This window comes from Trachemys scripta, chromosome 1 (assembly GCF_013100865.1).
Source record: "Trachemys scripta elegans isolate TJP31775 chromosome 1, CAS_Tse_1.0, whole genome shotgun sequence".
Taxonomy (NCBI): domain Eukaryota; kingdom Metazoa; phylum Chordata; order Testudines; family Emydidae; genus Trachemys; species Trachemys scripta.
Genome location: NC_048298.1, coordinates 231,774,039 through 231,798,934, shown reverse-complemented (window position 1 = coordinate 231,798,934; position 24,896 = coordinate 231,774,039). Strand labels below are relative to the sequence as shown.

Here is a 24,896-nt window from a genome sequence, read left to right as displayed (position 1 = left end):
ATGTGCAGAGACGGTAGATCATAGTTAGAAACAGCTGAAACTGACAGCAAGGTCTATCTTAAAGTTATAGTACATCACCAGCATTTTGGTAAACAAACTAAATTACTGGAGTGCAACTTTACAAACAACAGATAAATAGTGATACCATTTTGTAAGCTGTAACAAACTTCCAAGTTCCTATTCATTTATTAAATTATTATATGCAGGGTTGGTAGCATCATCTATTATTAAGGTTGCACAACACTTCCCATTATGAGATCCTGTTTTCAGTTTCTTATAACTTTGCTAAACTTTAAAAATTTGGGTTGAAATTTTCCATGCTCCAACTGAATTTTCTTGGAAAATTTCAGGGGGAACAGTTCAGTCATTTATGAGAACGAGGCTAGGAGAAAATATGTTGTTTTGCCCATGTTAAAAAATCTGAAGCATTTTCTTTCTTTATTGTATTATTATTAATTATAATTATCAGTCATCATCATCATCATCAACATCATAGCACCTGGGAGCCCAGACATGTACTAGAGCCCCATTGTGCTAGGTGCTGTACAAACACGGAACAGAAAGACAGTCTCTGCCCCAAAGAGCTTGCAATCTAAGACCAGAGACAACAGATGGATACAGACAGACAGATGAGACAGTACAAGGAAACAACCAGCATGATAGGCAGTGGTCTCAGCACACTGGCAGCCTAACTGTTGTCAATTTTTTGTAGGCCTCACAGCAAAGTACAGTTTTAAAGAGGATTTTGAAGGTGGATAATGAGGTCGCTTTGTGGATGTTTACAGGGAACTTCTCCCAAGCATGAAGGGCAGCATGGCAGAAAGCATATAGGTGTTTGTTTGAAAATTTTAAGAAGTGGGTGATGATGGCTGACATCATGGGCTAATCAGAGTTGGGAGTCAACTTTTCATTACTGAATGAGAGATGTTAGGTAGGGTGGAGATAGATCATCAAGGGCCTTGAAAGTGAAGAGAAATGGTGTATGTTTGATATGATAGCGGAGAGGGAGCCAGTGAAGGGATGCAAAGAGAGGGGTGACATAGTCAAAGCCTAGGAGAATTATCTTTGCAGCAGCATTCTGAATGAATAGCAACAGGGCAAGGGCCAGGGAAGATGATGTTGCAGTAATTGAGATGCAAGATGATGAGAGCTTGGACATGAGTTTTAGTTGTGTGGATGGATAGGAAAGGCTGTATCTTAGAGGTGCTATGCAGAAAGAATCTGCAAGACTTAGACATAGCATGGATGTGAGGACCTAGGAAGAGGTCTGAGTTGAAGATAACACCCAGGTTACTGGACTGAGTGGCAGAGAAGATGGTCATGTTGCCAGTGATTGAGAAAGGAGATAGTGGAAAGGGTTTGGGTGGAGGATTAGAAGCTCTTTTTTGCCAGGTTGAGCTTGATGGCTGATGGCTAGACATCCACAAGATAATGTCTGAGAGACAGGCTGAGATTTTAGTTTGGACAGAAGGAGACATGTCTGGAGTAGAGAGGTAGATCTCTGAAATACTCTAGCGCCCTCATCATGCCTTGAAATTTGACCAAGAGGGAGGAGGAGGCTTTGTTTCAGGAATGTGCCTTATGCTCTCCCTGTGAAAATCTGCCCAAATTTGGCTAAGTTATGATCTTGGAAAAATTTCAGTTTGCACATGCTTACTAGACTTGCAAGAGATTATCAGCTAAAATCTCTGAAGATTCCATACTCACTGAGCATGCTCCATCCCCTCACAGCTCCTAGTAGGGTGACCAAATGTCCCAATTTTATAGGGACAGACCCGATATTCGGGGCTTTTTTATATATAGGCGCCTATTACTCTCCCACCCCGTCTCAATTTTTCACACTTTCTAAATGGTCCTATATGCACCTAATGCTGCCACACTGCACATATGCCATCCCTACAGAAAAACTGAGCGTGCTCCAGACCAGGGCTACCGGGGTGAAGATAGACTTTCACTGTAATGGCTGCTCCTGGCTGCTGTAGGCTGGGGTGAGGGCTGGCACCAGAACGGAGAGCAAAGAACCTGTCTCTCCTGTACTCTCATGACCCTCCCTGATGGCAGCCAGGGAGTGTGGAGGAGGAAGCCATTTGCTTCAAATACAGAGGGGATAAAAAACAGATGATAGGGAGAGAAAGGGAGAGATTGGATTAAGGAGTCTGCTGAGACTGGAACTGTATGGGGGAGAGAACTGTAACTGGGAGCTGGAGGGGAAGACTGGGACTGGCAGCCAGTGAGGGAAATGGATTTGGCAGAACTGGGAGCCACTTGACTATGGTGCGGGAACACGGAGATCCAGTGAGGGGATTGGGGTAGACTGGGACTGGCTGCACTAGGAGACTGGGACAGTGAAGCAGTGTGGGGTAAACAGAGAAGGGAAGGGGAGACAGATCTGATAAGGAGATCAGTTGCGAGGGGGAAACTGGTATGGGCTGGACAAAGAGACTGGAACAAGGAGACAGGGAGTGGGTGAGGGAGACTGAGATTGGATGAGGAGCCCAGAATGGGAGACTAGGACTGGGCACCAGTGGTTGGGTGGTAAGAGACAAATCAGATGAAGGAGCCAGGAGGTGGGAACTGGGATTGGTTGGGCAAGGAGACTGACACTGGGCTGAGAAACCTGAAGAATACAGACTGAAACTGGCAAGTAGAAAGGGACTAAAGGGTTAAGTTAGGGGAAAATAATCAGAAGAGACTGTACCCACGGACTAGAGCACATTCCTTGCCGGAAACTGTAACGGAATCCAAGAATGGGATTCTCTCTCTGCTTCTGCCACAGAGTTTGTATGTATTGCTAAACAAGTCTCTTAAACCAAACTTTTCAGAGGTAGTTGTCATAGTTTCAAGGTAACTGCACCTATATTTACCTTCCATGGTCCCTCGAGGGCACTCATTTAAAGGTTTACAGCTCCAAGTTGTCACCTCTCCTGGATGGACACCCATGTCTCACTCCCTTCTGACAGGGGTTTTTTAGGCTGCACTGCTCCCTGATCTACACTGTGACATCCCTAGCAAGCCAGTCTGCCTGAAAGAAAGTGCCTGTGCTTTGCTTCCTCTCTGAGGGCTATGACCAGTGTATTGACAGCAGTTACAAGTTACCACACAGCTCCTTCTAAGCAAGCACATGTATTCTTAAGGTAAAAGCATTACTGAGAAAGAATATAAAAACAATAAAAAACTACACACATGCTAAAAAGTGTATCAGACATCACCCCCAACTCCAACACAGGGTTTTGGTAGGTGTCAGTCTTTCAAACCCCACAGCTGGCTTTCCCTTTGGTTACAAGTTCATTTCAGTCTTTAGATCAGGAACAGAACCACGGCCCCGGGTCACTTTAAGCTCAGGCTGTTTATCCCAAAGTTCTTTTTTTGTCTGTTGGTCTCTGGAGAACCTAGTCTGAAGTAAAATATGTGCACCTCACCAGGAGGGGAACCTCTTTGAAGGTGTTATAATTTGAGTGATTTGCCTTAATTCTCCCTACTATTTTCACTTTCTGGACAAACTGTGGTAACCCTCCCCACATGGGGTGCATTCAATCCCTGGCCCACAATGATACATAAACCATTCACACACTTAATACAATATGGTCTCCCAAAGATATTGCAAGCAATTCCCGTATCTATCAGTGGGCACTAATTGGCTGTTCCTCCCTTTCTGAGTGCCCACTTTGAGACCCCGAAGCCTGATTTATGCTAAGCACTGACAGCTGTAACTAAAGACAATGGGAGCTTAAATATATAAAGTCCTATGTAACGCTAAGTACTCTGAAAAATCAGGACCTAAGTGTCTCAAATTGGGCACCCCAAATTAGTGGATATTTTTGACCTTAATGTCTCTGTGCCTCAGTTCCCATCTGTAAAATGAGGATGATAATGACTATCTGTGTTATCATAGCACTTAGGCCCCAGTCATGGACCAAGACCCCATTGTGCTAGATGCTGTACAACCACAGAATAGTTAATATCTGCTCATTAATTGAGCACCATCCGTCCTGTGCAGTGAATGAGGCAGGGGTCCTGTGGAAAAAATAGTGTGGGATCATCTAATTAAAGACTGTATCATAATGCATAAGCACCAGGGGGTCAAATTAAGGTTTCAAAGGCAATCTTAATTCTGCCCTTATATAATGTTATGTAAGACTTTGCAACCTTAATAATGTTCTTTTAACATAGTCTTTTGTGGGTAATATATTAGATTGGGCCTTATTCAGAAATAAACATAGCCTTCTGGCCTGCATAAACCCCAGGAAGTCATGAATCCTAATCAGAGAAAAGATTGTCCATGTGGAAACTTCTGTAACTTATTTTATAGTTACACTGGCTCTCCCTGCACCTAAGTATAAAATATAAACAATATTTTATCCTTAAGATCCCAGGGCAGGAACAATGCTTTCCAAGTGTTGCACGGTGTCTACATTGTGAGTGCTACTGGAAACAAATAAAATACCAGCTCTTAGTCATTATGCTTCATGACTGTGGAAGCAGGAAGGCGAAGGTTTCAGTTTTTAAATCAAAATTGAAAAGATTTATAATTGTTGTTGCTTTAATTGATCTTAAATTGTAATATAACAGCATAGGGCTGCAAGTAAAAAACAAAAAGTATAACGGGTGGGAAATCTTGGGAGTTTTCTCCTCTTTGTCATGAGTCTATTGATTTTAGGAATAGTTTTAATCAGTGCAGCTATTGTCTGCTAACTGCAAGCTTTAGAATGATAGGGCTGAATCCTACAAGATGCTGAGTACCTCAACTGTCTTTGAAGTCAAGGCACTAAATACCTTGCGGGATTAAGCACTCAGCCTTTCACATTGCTCCCTCAGGGGCCCATTTTCTAAATTATAATAAAGTCTGTCTTCATTAATGTGCTTTAGAATTTAAAATGCCAATGATAAGAAACACCTGCCTCTTCCTCCTTAACAGAAGTTACTGTGTTTGTAAAAAGACTAAGAAGAAAGACGTATCTTTCTAATATGGCAAAGGTATGTTTTATGTGCTTTTTAAAACCCGAACCCATAAAGCACAAGGCTTGAACACCTCCCATGTAATAAGCCTAACCTAATTTTTGGTTATGTATTTTACACACTCTTTTTGTAATATAACAACAAAACATTTCTTTATGTTTGTGCATTGCTACAAGCCATGATTGGGGGACAAATCATGGCTCCTAGGTCCACACACAGAGAGCACTCTCTTTTGCACTGTTCACCACTCTGGATCCTGCAGAAGCCTCTCAAATAAAGTCAGGATCCATGCTGGGGGAATCAGTGGAGACTAGCCAAATTTGTACAGGATGGTGGCTGCACATTGTCCTCCCTCAAATCCCAGGAGATGATACAGCCTCGAGTTGTTATATAATAGGTTACATTTAGTATTCCCCCTCCCCCCATTTCAGGGTGCTGAAGCCATCATGCCTGGGGCAATCCCTGTACCACAGCTGTAATGAAGGCACACTAGCAGGGAGCTGAGGAGGAGGAGTTCAAGCTAGAGTTCCAACTGTTTCAGAGACACAAGGCCTTTGCATGGGTCCCTGGGGATCAGTCAGGTGTGGAGACAAGCCTGTGCCCTTTTCCACTGGGGTAGGCCATCCTCACCACTCCATCCCCAATAGGACAATCAGCAAGGATCTCTGCAAGCTTGCTTTCACTCATCTTTCCTCCTCAGGGTCACCTTCGATGGATTTTGTCACAGGAGGGATGAGCTTGGTCTAAAACTGGAAATATAAGACAGTGTGTTCTCCCACTTCTTGTTGGCCCCACAATGCTATTCTTCCTAAATAAAATGACCAGAAAAACTTCAGCAAGGAGTTGGCTTTTTAACCCCATAACTAGTGTGTTGTATATTTTATAACAAATTGTATTTATTTATGGCTAGATTGCAAGGTGGGCTGCACTTCTCTCCCCTCCTTTGCATGAGCTACCTTTACCTTGGGTCTAGATGTGCAGGGATAAGGAGTACTGCACATTTGTTTACTCTACCCCAAGCAGATAGGCAAGGAGTGAGCAGGGAGGAGGAGAGAAATGGGTGGTGTGTTGGCTCCACCCTCCAATATGCGGACCAACAAAGGTGAGCCAAAATACCAGTGGTAATTACTACCCACCTCTTCACCCTGCCCCCACCCCTCCAGCGCAAGGGGAGTCAGAGCTGCCTCTACCTAAGTCTGGCTTTTCATTTAATTTATTTAAAACCATATCAGCAGCAAAATAAAAAAGACAATTTAAAAAACTAAAAATAGATCAAACATTTTTTAAAAACCAAATTGCTCCCTTCCACACACACCGGGCCTGTCCTGTGAGGGGACAAGCATCCTCAACTCCCACTGACTGCAGCATGCCTTTAGGGTGCTCAATACCTCATAAGGTCAGGCCCACACATCCCTAATCACTATTTCTTATGCACCTTAGAGAACGACCTGCAAGACTCAGGGTGCCTACAACTCCCGTTAATTCAAAATTTGTTTATTTAGATTTACTGGGCTTGTTTTGTCACTGTGTTTTAGTTCTCTGATACTCAGCTGCCCACTCCCTGCACAAATTAAAGTTACTGGGGGTCAGCTTTAACTTACACCAATGAGCTTTATTCCAGATGAAATTCACCCTATGCCCGGGGAATTCTCCAGTGGCAGTCTCCGGCAGCTTTAGATTCCATCTAGCACCATCTAGAATCTGGGTAACTGTACATTGCCCTTATACCCTAAATATATTATGGGCCTGATTCTCATTTACACTAAGGGTACGTCTACACTACCCGCCGGATCAGCGGGTAGTGATCGATCTGTCGGGGATCAATTTATCGTGTTTAGTGTAGACGCGATAAATTGATCCCCGATCGCTCTGCCATCGACTCCTGTACTCCACCACGGCGCGAGGCGGAAGTGGAGTAGACGGGGGAGTGGCAGCAGTCGACCCCGTGCCGTGAGGACACGAGGTAAGTGATTCTAAGTCGATCTAAGATACGTTGACTTCAGCTACGCTATTCTCATAGCTGAAGTTGCGTATCTTAGGTCGATCCCCACCCCCAGTATAGACGAGGCCTAAGACCTCTTTTTACCACTCAAATGTGTAAGGCCCCTTTAAACTACCAGAGCAGTATACAGAGGCCTTAGTGTAAATGAGAATGTGTTTTAAAAACACATATTTGAACAAGTGAAATATGAAATAAGTCTTTAAAATAAACTTCCAGAAAACCTTCCTTCATCAAGATAGCCTCTATTACAGCTTCCATTAGAGACTGTTTCATGTTCAGATTTGATGGCTTCTGGTGAACCAAGGCAGGAAGCAAATGCCTGTCAAGGATCCTTCATTGGATTGTTCTACTAGATCCCTCATTGGGACTTCAGGCCCTTCCTGGTTTTACTACAGGACTGATAGCCTGAACACCTCAAATAATCATTGTTTTCCTGTGAGAAACACATAGGTATCTCATAGGGAGCTAGGTGGTCACTCAGGTAGACAGGACCCAAACCACATGGAGCTTTATAGGTCAAAAGCAAACCCTCCTACACTCAAAGTACACCTTGAACTTTATCCAGAAATAAATTGCAGCCAGTGCAGGTCACTGTGCTCCTAATGAGAAATACCATTGAATGACTGTGCTGCTGCATTCTGCGTCAACTGCAGTTTCTGAATGGTATAAACGTATAGCTCCACATAGAGTGCTTTGCAATAATCTAACCACCTGGTGACAAAGCATGGGTAACCTCAGCAAGGTCAGCATCTGAAAGAGAATGATGTAACCTCTCTGCCATGTGCAGATGATAAGAAGCACACTTGACATCTGCTGATACTGGGACACCCAGAAATAATTGGGGATGTAATAAAATGGGCATACCCCTTAAAAGAGGAGTGTGGATATAACTTCTGCCATTTCCTCTGGTTGCTTCCTACTTTCTGTAAGCATTATCTAGGTGTTGTCAGGGTTGGCTTTTAGTCAGCAAGCCCTCACTCATAGTCCAACACAATAAATTGTTGCACTGCACCAATGTGGCCTAAAGAAATGGAAATATGGATCTGGGTGTCATACTGAGGATGCCACACCCATATTTTGTCACTAATGTTCAGAGTCACAGTCTCTTGTTTTTTAGCAGCTGCTGTTAGAAGCCTGGGGTCTTCTTATTTCCTGATGATAGAAAAAAGCAGGGGTGTTTTGTAATTTGGGTGTTTCTAGTTTATTTCTTGTGAGCCTGGAAACTCCCAGTGAAACAGGGAGAAGAAGGGGGTAATATTTAATCCTGCCCAAAAACTGTTTTGCAAGATGAACTGCATTAAACTAAAATGAATGAGGACTGGAGTGTTATTGATATTGCAGTCAAATGGGGTGAATAATGAAAAAAACAGGTTAGAATTATATTTTCAAATAAATGAGCCTATTGTACTCCACTGCTGTTTGTGCTGTCATTCATTATTCACAAATATCCAGTTGATCGCTGGGTTTTTGTGCAAATGTTTGTGAATCCTGAAAGTTTTCTGAATTTTAGCACAAATGATTATTCATCTGGAAATCCATACCAGAGGTGCATTATTCATCATCCATTATTCTCTCTTCATTATTTTCCCATTTTAAAAGTTTCATTAGGGAAGCCAAAATAATACCATGTGATAAAGGTAACCAGTCACAACCTATGAATAGTAAATAGGTGAAGTGAACAGTTCATAAACAATCTACAAGCTGAAAATGTATTGCTGAAAGTATTGGGAGAATACGTGTGAATGAGGAATACTTTGAATAAATCAGAATCACTTCACAAATGATTCACAAACAAAGAAAAGGTATTCAGTCTCAACTAATACCATTTTAACAAATAATTCAACCAATTTTACATTTCAGATCTCAAAGATAGGGCTGTTATATTTTCTGAGCAGAATGTGAAAAACTGCCTGTGAATTTAATTGAGACACACACATCAATGTCCGTTGCCATTGAGGAAAAGTTAGTCCTGATACACCTTTTCATTCTTCGGTCTTTATAAGACTACAATATTCTTTGATATAAGAGCAACAGGCTCACATACTGAAAAGTCACCAGGCCAGTTTATTTTATATTGGTCAATATTGTCTGCTCCACCTTGCTCAAGAATACAGAATATAGTTGAGAAGTAGATCATCAATTGCTGAACATTCTGTGAGGAAAATTTGAAATGTGCCTAACTACTGCTTAGGGGACTAGACTGTTTGTGTAATGACATTAAACTCCATGTTCTAACTTAACCCTGAACAAGGGGTATTTTTTGACAGAGAAGAGTTTAACAAAATTAAAGGTACTTCCTTTTTTTTTCTTTATCTATAGACAATGAGAATAGTCTTGAACAACAACAGCAGAGTTACTGTTTTAAAATCAGACTTGAATGCCATCATCAACCAGGGAATTGTGGACATTCCTGGAAACCCCTTGCAAAAGAAGTTTAGAAATATGGATGAAATGGAAAGTGACATGGAACTCAAATGTAATATTTTTATATCTTTTCTATTCATTGAAGCACTTGGCTCACATGTTATTTAAGCTTTAGCATTTCCCCGTGTTTGTTTATTCATGATCTGTCCTAAGTGGAAGCGTAGTCTTGCTATAACACTAATTATTGGAACAGGTCCAGTAAAATTGAGATTGGTGCATATAACATTATCCTCTAAGCATTAAAGGATAAGAATGATAAGCTTTCAGTTCTGGTTCTGTCTTACAGCTTTCTGTAGCAGCAGCAGCATTTTTATGTCATTATAACAATGTACTTTGAGCAAAATGTTGACAAATGAGTATATCTATGTTTTATTGTTAATAAAAAAAGAATGGAGAATTACATTTTGCATGATCCTGTGTTATTAACCAAATCACACTACATTATTTTCAAATGGACAGATTTGAATATTGTACAATGAACAGGACAAAGGTTATTGACCTTGCAATCTGTGTCTTTATACTATGTCATTTATAAACAACAAAATGCAATGTTTATATGGAGCAATGACAGAATACATTTACCATTGTAATGAATAATGATAGGACTATAATGACAAGTTTAATTCTTAGAGTAATGGCTGCCATTTAAATTTATTAGTGAGAGATGGGCAACTTGGTCTACTGGACTGAACATATGACTGGAAAAGAAAATCTTGAGTTTTGTTCCTGGTTCTGTCCCTGACTTGCTATGTGAATTTGGATATTTCATCTCTCTGTGATTCTTTTTCCTAGTTCACAGAGTATTTGTGAGAACTAATTAGATGCTTATATAATGCTTTAAAAATCCAAAACACTTTATACATGCAAAGTATTATTGCTACTAGAATTAGTGAGTACCTTATTTTTACAGAAGTGGATTTATTGATTGTCCTTGAACCTTCTTGAAGGAAGAAGACACAGGGACAAATTCTACTCTCAGTTGTACTGGTATAAACCTAAAGTCTTTACTTTTGTTACAGAATAATATTGACTTTGGTGTAGATCACTATATAGCATTTGGCTTATAGTGTGTTAATTTTCAAACATTTTGCTTTTGCCACATCTGAACTGAGTTTGGGCAATGGTGGCTAAATGTTTAGTTTCAGGAAAATTTTCAGAAACTCCTTTTATCATTTGAAAGCAATTGTCTCCACATCAGCAGGTGAAAAAGACAGCTTTGTGAATCAAGTGAAAACTTAAATTAATAATCTGATAGTGTTTACAAACTCAGTCCCTCCATTCTCCTTTCACATTTGAAATGACCTCTACTCTTAGAGGGCCAAAATCTGCCACCCTTACTCATGGTGAGTAGTCATGTATTACAGTGATGGAAAAGGACATGAACCTGAATAGAATGGAATTAATTTCAGAGTTAGGTGCCATCCCGCATTAATGGGGGTGTCAATATCTGGTCCAAAATCTATTAATATGTTATGCGCAGTTGTTTAATGTGGTTTTTTTTACATTACTGCTAAAGAGAAGTGTAAACCAAATGCTGCAAGCAATGCATATTCCTTTTAAATTTTATAGGCTTGAATAACTTGATTTCCTTGCTGGATACTTCCACAGATGTTAGGGTTTTCCTGAACTGCATGTCTTCAAATCTTCAGGCTTTTGTCATTCAGGTACAAAATTAACTCATTATTTAAAAAAGAAAAAAACAATCATAAGAACGGCCCTACCGGGTCAGACTAATGGTCCATCTAGCCCAGTATCCTGTCTTCTGACAGTGCCAATGCCAGGTGCTCCGGAGGGAATGAACAGAACAGGTAATCATCAAGTGATCCATCTCCTGTTGCCCATTCCCAGCTTCTGGCAAAATCACACCATTTATCATATGTTTGTCTTTCATGTTACAATCAAGTTAGTTGTTATCCTGCTTGTCAGTAGTTTGCAGCAGTGGTATTGCATACCAATACTCACACTAGAGTATCAAGATTACATAAATTATGTCCAAGAAGAAAGTAATTGTTAGATAAAAATTCCATCTTTCCATGCATCCTGTATAACCACACAGCTGGGAATGCAAGTATCTGGTCTAACTTCATATCCATGACACATTACCTTCCTTTATAACCTAAAACCTATAAGAAAAGGCAGATAAGACTGAGAACTGTGCTTCATGATTTGGGAGATGCTAAAATCTGACCAGCTGGTAGAAAAGGGGCTTTTCCTACTGAAATAGCTGTGCCTATGGAAATAGATGTAACTATCTTAATACTGTGCATACTTCTTCCCCTGCCTCACCAGCCTTTCAATATTTCCTCCAATGGTAGATCAGAATTATCAGTAGCTGCAGTGGTGCTGGTAGTTTGGGCTAGATGGGATAATCATGTAAATTTAAATGGAGTTATTTACTTTTTTTTTCTCCTTGGAAGGAGCAGAGGAAGCTGTACTCCCTGTTAATTATTCCCTGTTAGTTCCTGTTGTGATTTTTTAAAAGTAATAATAGTACTTTGAACTTCTATAGCATCTTCCCTCAGAGGATCTCAGACTGCTTGTACTGTTTTTATTTCTGTATACAAATTGCTTGTGAAGTCTTCAGTACTACATGTACATTCTTTATTTGACCTTATCATGAGTCAAGTCATTGTCTATTTACAGCCAAGCAAGAATAAAGAAGAGTTTAGAAAATTAGCAGCTAACTTCCAACTGAGATGGAACTTCCTCTTAACTGCAGTAAGCAAGGCAATGACACTGTGCCATACAGACAGCTTTGGTAAGTCAGAGCTCTTTTCATGCTCCATGCTGCAATGAACACGGGCCCAGATCTTTGTTCCCTTTGTGTCAGAAAAGTCAGTTCCAATCTCTCATTGGCATTGACTCCTAAACCTCCAGCAGGCCCTTACTTTCAGGACACTTCAAGGTCTGGTCTCAGTTGCCTTCAGGCATAAGGGCAAGATGAAGAAGAGAAGCACTGAGAGGTCTTTAACTATTCTCTTAACTTGCTATCCAGATCAGATATTTGCTTCAGGAGGGCAATTCTGCAATTCTTGTTTAATTAAAACTCCTTAGCCCATCCTCCTGGGGATTGCACCGACAACTACACTTCTACAAGTGGAAATATGCAGAGACCATCTCAAAGAAGAAAAAATGGTTACCTGCCTTATTCATAGATTTTGTTTAAGGCCAGAAGGGACTACTGTGATCACCCAGTCTGACTATCTGCATAACACATCGCCACACGCTTCCCTGAATTAATTTCTACTTCGAGTCGAATAGCTGTGATTGAACTAGAGTATATCTTTTAGAAAAACATCCAATCTTGATTTAGAAATTTCCAGTCATGGAGAATCCACCACAACACTTGGTAAATTGTTCCAGTGGTTAATTACACTCACTTAAAAATTTGCACCTTATTTCTAGTCTGAATTTGTGTAGCTTCAACTTCCAGTCATTGGATGTTGTTATACCTTTGCCTGCTAGATAGAAGAGCCCTCTGTTATCAGATTTCTGTTTCCCACATAGGTACCTCTAACCAGGGATCAGCAACCTTTGGCCTGCGCCGCTTCCCGCAGCCCCCATTGGCCTAGGACGGCAAACCATGGCCAGTGGGAGCCGCGATCGGCCAAATCTGCGGACACGGCGGTAAACAAACCGGCCTGGCCTGCCAGGGTGCTTACCCTAGCGGGCCGCGGGCCAAAGGTTGCCGATCCCTGCTCTAGACTGTGATCTAATCATCTTTTAATCTTCTGTTTGTTAAGCTAAATAGATTGGGTCTCTCACAATAAGGCATGTTTTCCAATCCTTTAATCATTCTTGTGGCCCCTTGAAGTGGGGACACCAAAAGTGGACACTAATCCAGGAGCAGTTGCACCAGTGCCAAATACAGAGGTAATTAGGGTGACCAGATGTCCCGATTTTATAGGGACAGTCCCGATATTTGGGGCTTTTTCTTACATGGGCTCCTATTACCCCCCACCCCCATCCTGATTTTTCACACTTGCTATCTGGTCACCCTAGAGGTAATATAACATCCCTACTCCTCCTTGATATTCCCCTGTTTATACATACAAGGATCACATTAGCTCTTTTGGCCACAGCATTGCACTGGGAACTGAAGTTCAGCTGATTATCCACTATGATCCCCAAGTTTTTCAGAGTCATTGCTTCCCAGGATAACGTCCTCTGTCCTGTAAGTGAGGGCTACATTTTTTGTTCCTAGAGCATAATCCAATAAGAGCAGAGGCAGTTTTTCAATTAAAAATTAACAAGTTCCTAGGCATAGCACCTTGATTGAAGATCCTTCCTAGTTTATGCCCATGTAAAGTGTTCATTCCTTGTTAAGATTATTATTAATTGCTTGTTTAGTGCCAATAATGTGCTTGGTGTGGAGCAAGACACGGAAGAAGACTTGGTCTTTGCTGAGTGGGGTTTACAGTCCACTGAAATCAATGAAGGTTTTTCCATGGGCTTCAATGGGCTTTGGTGCAGGCTCCAAGTTAGGCTTTTCAGCTTCACTCATACAGTTATATTGATTGAGCCTCAAACTATATGCAGTCAGTAGGATTTTTTGTTTGGGGAGGGCTGGAATTATTAATCAGTGTGAGCAAGGCAACAGATGATGGGACGTTGTTAAGCCTTGCAAAAGAAGGAAGATGGACAACCACACTGTCCCATATTGTTAAAATAAGGGGGATCCCCTTTAGTCCATGTTTAAAATCTGTACTTAGGGCATATTCTGCCTGCATGTTGGTGAGCAGGCACACATAGTTCAAGATTTCTTATTCGGTGAGTACTATGCTCCAAATCCTATTAATATAACGACACCATGTGGTTTACAAAGGAAGATGTACCTGGTTAGGTAGAGTATTTATATGAAACTCTAAAAGTGATGATGTTGCAAGTGATTTTTGTTGTTGTTTAAACCTAGGATCCTGGCATTTGTTTAATTTGCTACTTTTGGAATATGTTATTCACATTCTCCAATCCCATATAGAGGAGGAAGGAGATGGAACTCTCTCAAACATGCAGCAAAACGATTCACCTACCCAGCTAGTTCATGAACCTGCTCACCTTTGGGACAATTTTTCTGCTGAGCAGTTTCGAGCCGGAGCCCCAGAGCCAACTCGGGTAACTCTGACACAGAGCCAGAGTGATGTTAATCTAAACAGCATTATTCTCAGGGTCCTGAGCTGTCTGGTAGACTCAGCCACAGGCAACAAGGTAAAAGTAACAATACATTTGTTTAACAATAAAATAGAATTAATTTTCAAAACCCAACTGTGTGCGGATGTGTATTGAACGTCTAAGAGTAATATAAATAATATTGTACATATGTAAGAGTTTTCAGATTTCTTCTTCATATACTGGCAGCATACATCTTAAATCTTTCTAGAAAGCAGCAGCCAATGGAACTGGACACATGTTAATTGCACTAAGATTCAGACCTAATGTTATATTATAAGGAGTTGTATCCTGACCCCACTCCAGTTCCTTTGCTGCCAACCTTATCTCCCAAGATTTACCACCTTATACATGTCTTCAGTGACAAGAGTGGAAAGGTACTGGATTGGGGTCAGGGCTACTGCTTCTTTAGATCAGCACATTCAGTGCCACAAGTGAGCATCGGCATGGCCTCAGAGTGACATCAGAACTTGTATTCTGTTAGCTTCAGCAGAACACCACACAACCCAGGTATCCCATCTCTACTAGCAGCCAGTGGTGTTATGCAACCCCACTCATCTGCTCAGCTCCATTATGCTTCCCACCTTCAACCTCCCGATCCTTACCTTCTCCCTCCACTTTGTCCTTCTCCTTCCCCATGCCTTTCCCCTAAACCACTCTACTCTCCATTTTTCTGCCTTCTCCCCCTCTATTCCTCCTTTCACATACCTCCCTCATCCCTCTCTCATCACCCCAACTCTACTACTCAAAAAATAAATCACTTTAGAATGCAGGTTTTGGTATCACTGGACCAGGAGAAACAAGGTCTATAAAGATGCTGCTGGTGCTGTGTTCCCTACTGCGATTGTTGCAGAAAATACAAGAGAGCTGGAGCTTTTGGTGCTCCACCCCAAGAAGGCCGTAAGGAGGAGTCAACTGATAATGGGGAGCCGCATAGTGGTGGGTAATGCTGGCACCTTGTGTCTCTGGGACAGCCAGATTTCTTGACATAACCTTGTCTTCTCCTTGTCTTCACGAAACTCCTCCGTCTCTCCTGTCTGTCCAAGGTGCTGCCGCCAAAATCGCCTCCCTCTCTCATCCCTTCAACCATATCACCCCCTCTGTGGGTCACTTGCCTGGTTTCCTGTTCCTCTGTATATCAAGGGTAAATTTCTTACCTTTGCACACAAACCCCTACCTTATGCAGCCTCTGCAAATATCTCTAAGCTGGTCTCATTCTGCCTTTCCCTTCTTCCCCTCTGCTCTGCCAACACCATTCTCTCACAGGCATCTCTATGCTTTCTTCCAAGCAGCCTGTTATGCTTGGAAAACCTGTTTGTCACACTTCCACCCTCATCTTCTTGAAGTCACTGCTGAAAACACAGTTCTTCTGTGAAGCCTACAAGAAATGAGAGGGAGGATTAGGAATAATAGTCATAAATAAAAACCCTTGAATCAGAACCATCAATATGTGTCTATGTCTTACTGAGTAACTCTGTAATATTATTATCACCCTTGTCCTTCCTCCTCCCTCCCATCTCTATCTGTTTATGACCCTCACTTACTGAATGTAAACTACAATTTTTGGCATAGGGACCATGTTTTTACTTGCTATTTTGAAAGGCACAGCACAGTTCTGAATACGTAAACATCATCATTAATAATAATCATCTGGAGAATGGGTAAATATCAAGTTGTTTATTACAGAGCTTGCACTGTCTTTCCCTCAGCATGAGTAATGTTCATTCATCCATAAAACCCCAGCCTACACACTCTGTGCTTTCTCTGGTTACCTGTTACCAAATTAAAATCCCATTCAGCTGCACACCTGCAGGAGGATTATCTGCAGAGCACTGTGCTGTAGTCAATTCTACACCTACATTACATATAATACACTGTAAATCACAGGAAAGAGAACTAGGTTTCTTATAACCTCAATGGACAACAATGGCAAATAAGCAAATCAAATGCTTTGATTTGTTAAATGGATAGAAAAAATAAGGAAATAATTAACTGCATTATAGAAATCAATGGTGTGTCCTCATGTCAAATACTCTATCAAAAATGATATAAATGTGTTAATTAAAATGATTAGAGGCAGGGTAAATCCCTAGCCCCAAAGAAGGCAATGGTAAGAGTCCTATTGACTTTAACAAAACCAAGATTTCACCCTAACGAGGTATGCTACAGGAGCAAAGATTGAAAGGACCAGGGTTCTTTATTTTGAAAAAGAGAAGAATAAGAGGGGATATGACAGGGTATATACAATTATATATTATTATACTGAAGGCTAGTCTGGTGATTCTGTTAAACATATCCCACGTTATGAGGAGACTTAATTAAATGAAAAGGTAAAAAATTTGGGGGCACAATCCTGCAAGCACCTATGGATATGAATAATCTCACTGAATTCAACAACACTAATCATGTGCATAAAGTTATTCACAGGCATAATAATATCTAATTCTTATATAGTGCTTTGCATCAGTACAGCTCAGAGCACTTCACTGTCTATATTGTAGCTATCTTTACAACACACCTGTGAGGCAGGGAAATACTATTATCCCTATTTTACAGATGGGAGAACTGAGGCACAGAGAGGATAAGTGACTTGCCCAGGGTCACACAGGAAGGCTGTGGCAGAGCAGGGACTCACTCCTGGGTCTCCCATGCCCTAGGCTAGTGCCCTAATCACTGGATCATCCTTCTTCTAAACATAAGTGTTTGCAGGAGCAGGCCCTTGAAACAGATAACAGAAAAGACATTTTATTCAATAGCAGGAGGATCAGGTATATAATCTCTCCACAATGATAATATTTACACTTCCATGTTTTATTTGCAGCTCATCCAGGTCATGTTGGAAGACAAAGCTACTAAAAGTTCAGTTAAACTAAATCTTCCAGTTGGAAAGGAAGCACTTGTTACTCTGAAAGATGGACAGAGATTTATTATTCGCACCTGTGATTCACTGCAGAGTTGCACTAGCATTTGTTCCAGGGAAATCCAAACAGACTTATAAGAATTGTTTACAAGGGATTTATTGTACTTACCTGTATGCTTAATATAAATTTAAGAAAAATGTTTTATTTTTCTGTGAAATTAAAGGGCTTTTTTCTGTAAATACTAGCTACAGAACTGTGTTAAAGTATTATTTATTAATTATTATTATTTATTTAAAGTTTTCATGTATTTAACTGTTTGGTTTATTTGAGTAAATATATAAGAAATCCTAACATGGAATGTACCTGCCTGCTTGGTTTTTGTTCTTCTCTGTATCTAATAGCTCTGTCATCAATAATGTTAAAGACCTACCTGAAACCACAATGCCAAAGACAGTCAACAGGAACTATGGAATGGACTATTAACCCCATCAAAATTCTTCTTTGTGTCTACAATATGGACGCCAGAGTTCAGGCTGCTATTTTGTCTTTGACCTATCCTATTATGCTTGATTTCTCAATTTATACAGAGCTCAGCTCTAATCTCAGATCCATAGATATGCGTTGCCATGAATCTTGGAAAAATTCCTGCTGAACGTCCCATTTCTGCAGAATACTGTGGAGTCAGTATCTCACATACAATGTTATTAGTTAAGACAGAATAGGTCCTATAATATGTAATTGATTTTCCCATATGTCCAACACAAAATTGTCTCAATTTGCTGTCTGACCACAACACAAGCAGAATTATACAGAAAATATTGGGAGATACTGGAAATAAATGTGTAGAAAATTTGTGGTATTCTACAGGATACTAAATTTATATCACAGCAGCATTTGCTTTGGGAGACTGACTAGCTGTGGTGTGGGCAACACTTGGGAATTAGCTTTTTCAAATAGTTTTAAGAAGCATTAGTACAGGAAGTTGATCCCACCATGTAGAATGTAATTCACTATTGCAAGAAATTGGGAGGCCGTGGAAGGCTTCTTGATTGGAGCTCCCCTGACATTCCCTCTTTCTTAGGGTTACCATATTTTCATTTTAAAAAAGGAGGACACTCCACGGGGCCCCGGCCCCGCCCCAACTCCGCCCCCTTCCCCAAAGTCCCCGCCCAACTCTGCCCCCTCCCCTGAACGCTCCGCCCCCTGCTCCTCCCCCTCCCCTGCTTCCCGCGAATCAAATGTTCGCGGGAAGCCTGAAACAGGGAGGCAGCAGGTAAGCTGGGGCTGGGGCTAGGGCTGGGGCTGGGCGCGGCCCAGGCCAAGAGGCTCTGGCCCTGGCATCTCCCGCCCGGCTCGGCTTGGGCCCTGGGGTGCCGGCCCCCGGCCCAACACCCCTGGCCAAGCACCCCTGGCCGAGCACCGCCGGCCCCGGCCCCCGACCAAGCACCGCCGGCCCGGCTCCCGGCCCCACACCGCCGGCCTCGGCCGAGCACCCCCGGCTCCGCACTCCTGGCCCCGGCCCAGCACCACCGGGCCCTCCCTATTTTCCCGGACATGTCCGGCTTTTGGGATTTCCCCCCGGACGGGGATTTAAGGCCCAAAAAGCCGGACATGTCCGGGAAAATCTGGACGTATGGTAACCCTACTCTTTCTGCTTTTGGAAATCCTCACTTATCTTTCATATGCCTCCAAGTGGTTCTCATCCCAGCCATTGGGAGGGAACTCAGAAGTGAGGAGGACAGTCCGGATAGCCTGACAAAGGGTCAAGTTGGGGTTATTTGCTAGAGAAAAACGGTAAGGGTTCATTCTGTTGTGGGGATGAGATTAAAAGTCTGGAGATCTTACATATGTTGGGGAAAGAAGGGAATTGAGGGTCAGAAAAGCAAGCCTTTGTGCCATTGTTTAAGAATATCTCCTATTTTCACCACTTTTGCAGGTGTGCTTGTAAATGAAGATGAAATATTGCAGGTCTGTGATAAATAGCACCACATCCCTTACATGAAAAATACTTAACAGTTCAAGTGATTTCAGTTCACTTTTATTTATAAAAGTTCATATTTAAGATTAGAAATGCCACGTATTCTCACAAGGCAGTTCATCATGTAATGGAACAGGAGATCTAACTTAAGACCTGAACTGGGAGATCCACTCTTCAGAACTGTAAGAGACTAGGACCTATAAAATGTATCTGAGTCTCCAATTAAAGGAAAAGTCTTTGATGAAAATTACACCTCCTTGCCCAACCTTAAATTTGCCCCTTTTAATAATTTGTACAAATATAATGAAAAGTTAATAACACATTACTAAGAGATAGTAAAATTTCATTTCCTTAGCAAAGAGTCTACTTCCATTGTGCTATAATGCTAACAGATAGTACACAATTACTTTAAAAAATAAAGTACAAATGTTGAGCTCCAGTCCTGCACAGATTTATGCCTGTACTTAATAGGACTAATAGTGCATAAAGTTAAACATGTGCTTAATCTTTGCAGGATCAGGGTCTTAGTTGGTAAACATACCAATTAACAAGGGATACATAAACAAATCTAAAAAGGTAGGACAATTTCTACACTGATCTACACCTTGTAAAATTCCACTAAATCAGTGAGATTACCTGGGATGTAAATCAATGGGAAATTTGGCCTCATGCATTCATCCATTCCATAATCCCAAAGATAACATTTTACCTTTTTTCATAAAAATATCTTATTATTCAGTTAACCTATAGTATCAGAAAATGTGTGTGGAGTTCTAACAAACATTACTGCACGATGGGACTAAATTAGTTTATAACTCTGTAGTCCAGATTAAATCTATAGAATATTATTTCTTTTGCAACTATCCAATAAATCAGTTTAGAACATAGCAGGGGATGGGGAGGGGAATAGTGTACGGTGAAGGGGAAGAAGAGAGGATAGTAAATGGAAAAGGTATATTTGGCATGACTGAAGTGGCTGCATCCTTTAGCTTGTCATTGCCAGACTTTTGACGGAGAAAAATTATTTTGTGGAAATTATAATACATTTCTTGTATGTTCAGTAGACGCTGTTGATACATACTTTCAAGTTGAATTCTTTTCTAGCCAAATTCTTTTGTTTAGCGATATTGCCTAAGCTTTTGTTTCAGGGGGCAGGGTTGACTTTCTATGCAGGGAGATTATACAGGCTGTTGATGCTTTAGCAAGAGTGTAAACTCAATCTAATCCATCTCTGAGCCAGCTTTCACCACAGGAGGGTGCTGCTATCATTCCAAAGGTTCAGGCTTTGCAAGGTTCAGTGTGGATCTTAGCGTGGAGTGTTTATTACAAAATGTCTGTGTGCTGCTGTCAAATACAGCTGAGGAAAAGGATTACACCAATATCCTGGCTTTCCTGGGTTCTGTGGTGCAGTGTGATGCTGTCTCCTGCTTGGGGTTATGTGATAGTCAACTCGGTTTCGTGGTCAGTTACCAATGAGGTGGAGGAAGAACTGGATAGTGCCTCAAACGAGGAGGCTCTCCCTGCGCTTCTGGAAGACACGACTAGCATCTGGAAGCAGAGCTATCCAGCCTCTGTTTACAAAGAAGATGGGGAAATGAGGTCAAGGCCAGTGGCTGGGAGATCCAAGCAAATCTCTTCTCCTTCTAGGATGTTTTCCTACAGGAGAGAGAGTGTCAAAGGGACAGACAGCATTACTCCTCAGGAGCAGGCAATCAGAACTGCCCGTTTCCTGACCCATTATAACAGCTGGGGCTTCTTGGCTACCGAGTCCACCCAGGAAAAGGTACCGTAAGTCACATCCTCTGCTAGACATTGACAATTCTCTTTGAATACTGGACTTATTTACCCACTAACAGCGGGAGAGGGCTTGCACATTGCTTGCTTGTATTTTACTGTTCTGTAAAAGGCAGTAAATAATCTGTTTTGAAAAAGCATTTAGTATATAAATTACACAAATTCTTTACTAGCATTAGCAATGTATTATAATGCAAAACTACAAAACAGCATCCCAGCACTGTTGTGGAGAACAATATTTACTGTCTTATAATCAACCACGTACTGATGTCAGCTACAAAATATGCAGATAATAAAAGCTGTCAGTAATATTATTTAATCAGCCTGTAAAAATACAGTGCTGGTGCCACATATTTATGCAACATTCCCAGCTTTGCTTCTCTGCAAAAGAGTTCTAGGAATAGAAATCATGCTTACAGTACAATAGAAGAGAGATGCTAAAGAACAGCACCTCCTGGCAAGATGCAGAAAAAGAAGAGAAAAACATTGGGCTAGATCCTCTGTTGAGGCCAAGGAGCACACACTACACAGCTCACGGAAGGATGCCTTTGTGTTCTCCCAATCCTGGGCTGGCTGTGTGTCCAGCATAATATAGAGCAGCCTAAAGCCTGCTATAACTAATGCTGGCTGTCAACAGCCCCAAAGGGCTGATACAGTAGCCAGGGATCCGCAGGATATAAGGGGTATGCCAGCTGCGCTCCTTTTGCTTGTGGTATACTCTCTACACTAGGGGTGGGGGTGGAAGCTGCAGCACTGGCTCTAAGCCACTTGAAGGTATGTCTGTATGCGGGTCAATGGCGTAGCCACAGAGGGGCCTGGGTGAGCTGCAGGCCACCCACTTAGCATATGGTCTCACCCAAATATGGTTCCCTCTGCCCATGTCGGGCCAGCTCCATGGGGCTCCGGGACCAGAGCCCAACTCCTGCCCATGTCGGGCTGGCTCCATGGGGCTCAGGGAGCCTCTGCCCATGTTGGGGCAGTTCAATGCAAAGTTCAAGTACAGTAAATTTATATTGGGATTTTTTTTTTATAGTGCATCCTATTGGGCAAATGGACAATTTTTTAAAAGACTTAGTCAGTCAAAAACAAAGCCGTGTCTGTAAGGAAATGTGTGGGTGGAATATTGCCCGTCCGTAATAATTTGCAGCCCCCCCAAACTTATGTTCCTAGCTACACCACTGATAGGGGTGATCCTACCTTGACCATCTGTTCCCACTTCAGGACCACTTTGTCAGTGGTGTGATGCTGAGCAGCTGGCACACCGTGCAGAATTTGGGTCATTATTTTTCCAGCTGTAAAATACTCTTTTTTAAAAAGATGGTTTTGAATTGTGCATAGCTTTCAATAATACTGATACACAGGAAAAGTGAGTTTAACATTAATTCTCTTGTTAAAATGTCCACGAATTAGGGATTAATTTTTTTAGTTACATTAAAAAAAAAGAAAGTAAAAGTTAGCACCCAGTAAAACTTCTGGAAAGATTTAGTAAAGAAGCAGCTGCCTGGCAGTTTGTGAAATGCAAAGCACTAGAAGCTAGAAAAAAATATTAATAAAATATTCCGAGTTGTACATCTGAAGTCTCTAATTCCATCTCAGGGTATGCTATTAAATCATATGATCTTAGTTGTTATGGTTTATTCTCTCATCAGAAACCTTTGATGGAATTACAATCTTACTAAAATGTGTGCAGTTTGCTGTCCATAATTATAATACATAAGTAATACCGAAAAATGGATTCATAATAAAACTTGTAATTCACGGGTGTGATGTCTTTGCTGTGAATTTTGAGTTATGTGGCCTAGACTCACAGTTCCTTTTTGAATGTGAACTGTAAAGTTAACCGTGTATGAAAGACTCAAACTTAAGTGATTGAAATTTCTAATGTTATTGACAGCTTCTATATACTGTATAAACCTTAATAAGATTGCTTGGTTTCCTAGATATGTGTCTTCATAAAAAATACCCCTTCTCATTTGCAGTATAGATTGTATATAAACGTTAAAAGTGTATAAACATCATAAAATGGAAAGCATGTGATCCAGGTTAGTATCACCCATGAAATTACCTGAAGATATATTAAAAACAAACAAACAACAAACAATACAAGGTCTAGATCTGCTACTGTGATTTCTGATGGGATGAGAGACGTGATACAATTATCACATGTTATAGAGAAAATTATCCTTTGTCATTCTTAGGCAATAGAGCTACAAACACAAGGTCTCCTTTCCAAAAGTGGGTGGAAATTTTTGCCCATCCACTGTGCACGTGCAAGTCAGGGGAAAGGAGAGCCAACTTTTGAAAAACTGGCACAGTAGGGCCTGCTCCTGTGCCCATGCATGTCAATGGAAGTTTTGCTACTGACTGGGGATTAGATGGTTTAGAGGCCCCATCCATGCTGAGTTGTCTGGAACTGCGTTTAAATTCAGTTCTAGCTAAAATAGTTTCTTCTATAGTTTGGCCAGCCAGTGTGGCCACATTTCAAAGCAAGGTTAAAACCTCAGTGCAGAGGGGGCCAACATCAGAATTAATCAAAATCTGAATTGGAATACAAATCCTTTTAGATTCCTGAGAAAAGATATCAGTGCCATCTGGGGCAGATGCTTTCATGATCGCTTTTTAATGCAGACATGTTTTTGTACTTGCTAGCTTCTTTTAAATGGTTGGCAATGTAAAGAAAAGGAGTTCTCCATATCACCATCAGGGATGGGGGGAAGGGGAGAGAGATTTGTTACCACAGAAGTATGATACGTAAATCTAATTTAGAAAACAGTGGGGTCTAGTGGTGAGAATGGAAACTGGGAACCAGAACAGGTTCTATTCCCATTTCTGCTACTGACCTTGGGTAAGTCCCCATCTTTGTGTACAATGTATAAGTGCAAAGTTTTAAAGCATTGATTGTCTGGATTTTCTCAGATCCAAGGTGTACCATTTGGGAATTGTTTACTAGTCAGTGATGGGCCCATCAATAACAGCACTGGAATACCTTTCTTTTATGTGACTTCAAAGGACAACACTGTGACAGATCTCATGAAGAACTCTGTGGCTTCTCTGACATTGCCAGAGGCAGAAGGAGATTTCTGCAGGTACCAGCAGTTTGTCTTTCTGACAGCAGTCAATGAAAACAAATTGATTTCTGATAGCATTTACATTTCTGTGTTGTGAGTACATTATGTGAAATGTAACCAATACTTTTGGTTAAACTGAAGCAATACAGGCAGAGGCATGGTCTAAGCATAGGAACAGGAGGCAAGAAATCCTGGATTCCAAACACTGCTTTGACAAACACCCATTCTGGCTTTGGACAATATTTTAGGCCACCCATTTAAAAAAGTGACCTCCAGTTTTGGGTATCTGCGTTTTTGTGTTCCTAATGTTAGATGCTTAGGTCTGATCCAAAGCCTAATGAAGTCAGTGGATCCTTACACCCTGATTCTTACATCTGACACGAAGGGGGAACAATGGTGGCTTTATGCCACCCTTTCAGCTTCCCACTTCTGGGGCTGGATGGAGGTTATTTTGGCCCCCAGCACAAGCTAGAATCTCCACAGGTTTGTTTTATATTATTGGAGAAATGCCTCAGCACAATCTCTTAAAGGAAAGCTGAAATATGAAGTATATTCTAACACACCTCTACTCCTATATAACACTGTCCTCGGGAGCTAAAAAATCTAACCGCATTATAGGTGAAACCGCATTATATCGAACTTGGTTT

The 24,896-nt window shown here is 41.3% G+C and overlaps 2 protein-coding genes across 2 annotated transcripts in view; both read left to right on the top strand.

The window, feature by feature from the left end:
• The window catches only part of RFX8 (RFX family member 8, lacking RFX DNA binding domain), a 46,162-nt gene extending 28,512 nt beyond the window's left edge, over positions 1–17,650 (top strand). Inside the window, exons 9-14 of the mRNA XM_034757995.1 lie at positions 4,916–4,974; positions 9,278–9,434; positions 10,952–11,046; positions 12,026–12,140; positions 14,295–14,587; positions 17,370–17,650. Of these exons, the coding sequence (XP_034613886.1) occupies positions 4,916–4,974; positions 9,278–9,434; positions 10,952–11,046; positions 12,026–12,140; positions 14,295–14,587; positions 17,370–17,546 (896 nt within the window). The 3' untranslated portion in view covers positions 17,547–17,650. The remainder of the gene's footprint in view (positions 1–4,915; positions 4,975–9,277; positions 9,435–10,951; positions 11,047–12,025; positions 12,141–14,294; positions 14,588–17,369) is intronic.
• A 2,912-nt stretch (positions 17,651–20,562) lies between these two features.
• Positions 20,563–24,585, top strand: CREG2 (cellular repressor of E1A stimulated genes 2). Its single transcript, XM_034759248.1, has 2 exons — positions 20,563–21,170; positions 24,098–24,585. Exons 1-2 carry the CDS (start codon positions 20,718–20,720, stop codon positions 24,344–24,346), a joined length of 702 nt encoding a protein of 233 aa, XP_034615139.1. The 5' UTR covers positions 20,563–20,717; the 3' UTR covers positions 24,347–24,585.
• The last annotated feature ends 311 nt before the right edge of the window (positions 24,586–24,896 follow it).

Coding starts and splice junctions, on each gene's coding strand:
- CREG2 (XM_034759248.1), top strand. CDS start 20,718: ATGTCTGTGTGCTGCTGTCAAATACAGCTGAGGAAAAGGATTACACCA. Junction 21,171..24,097: donor CCGAGTCCACCCAGGAAAAG/GTACCGTAAGTC, acceptor GGATTTTCTCAG/ATCCAAGGTGTACCATTTGG.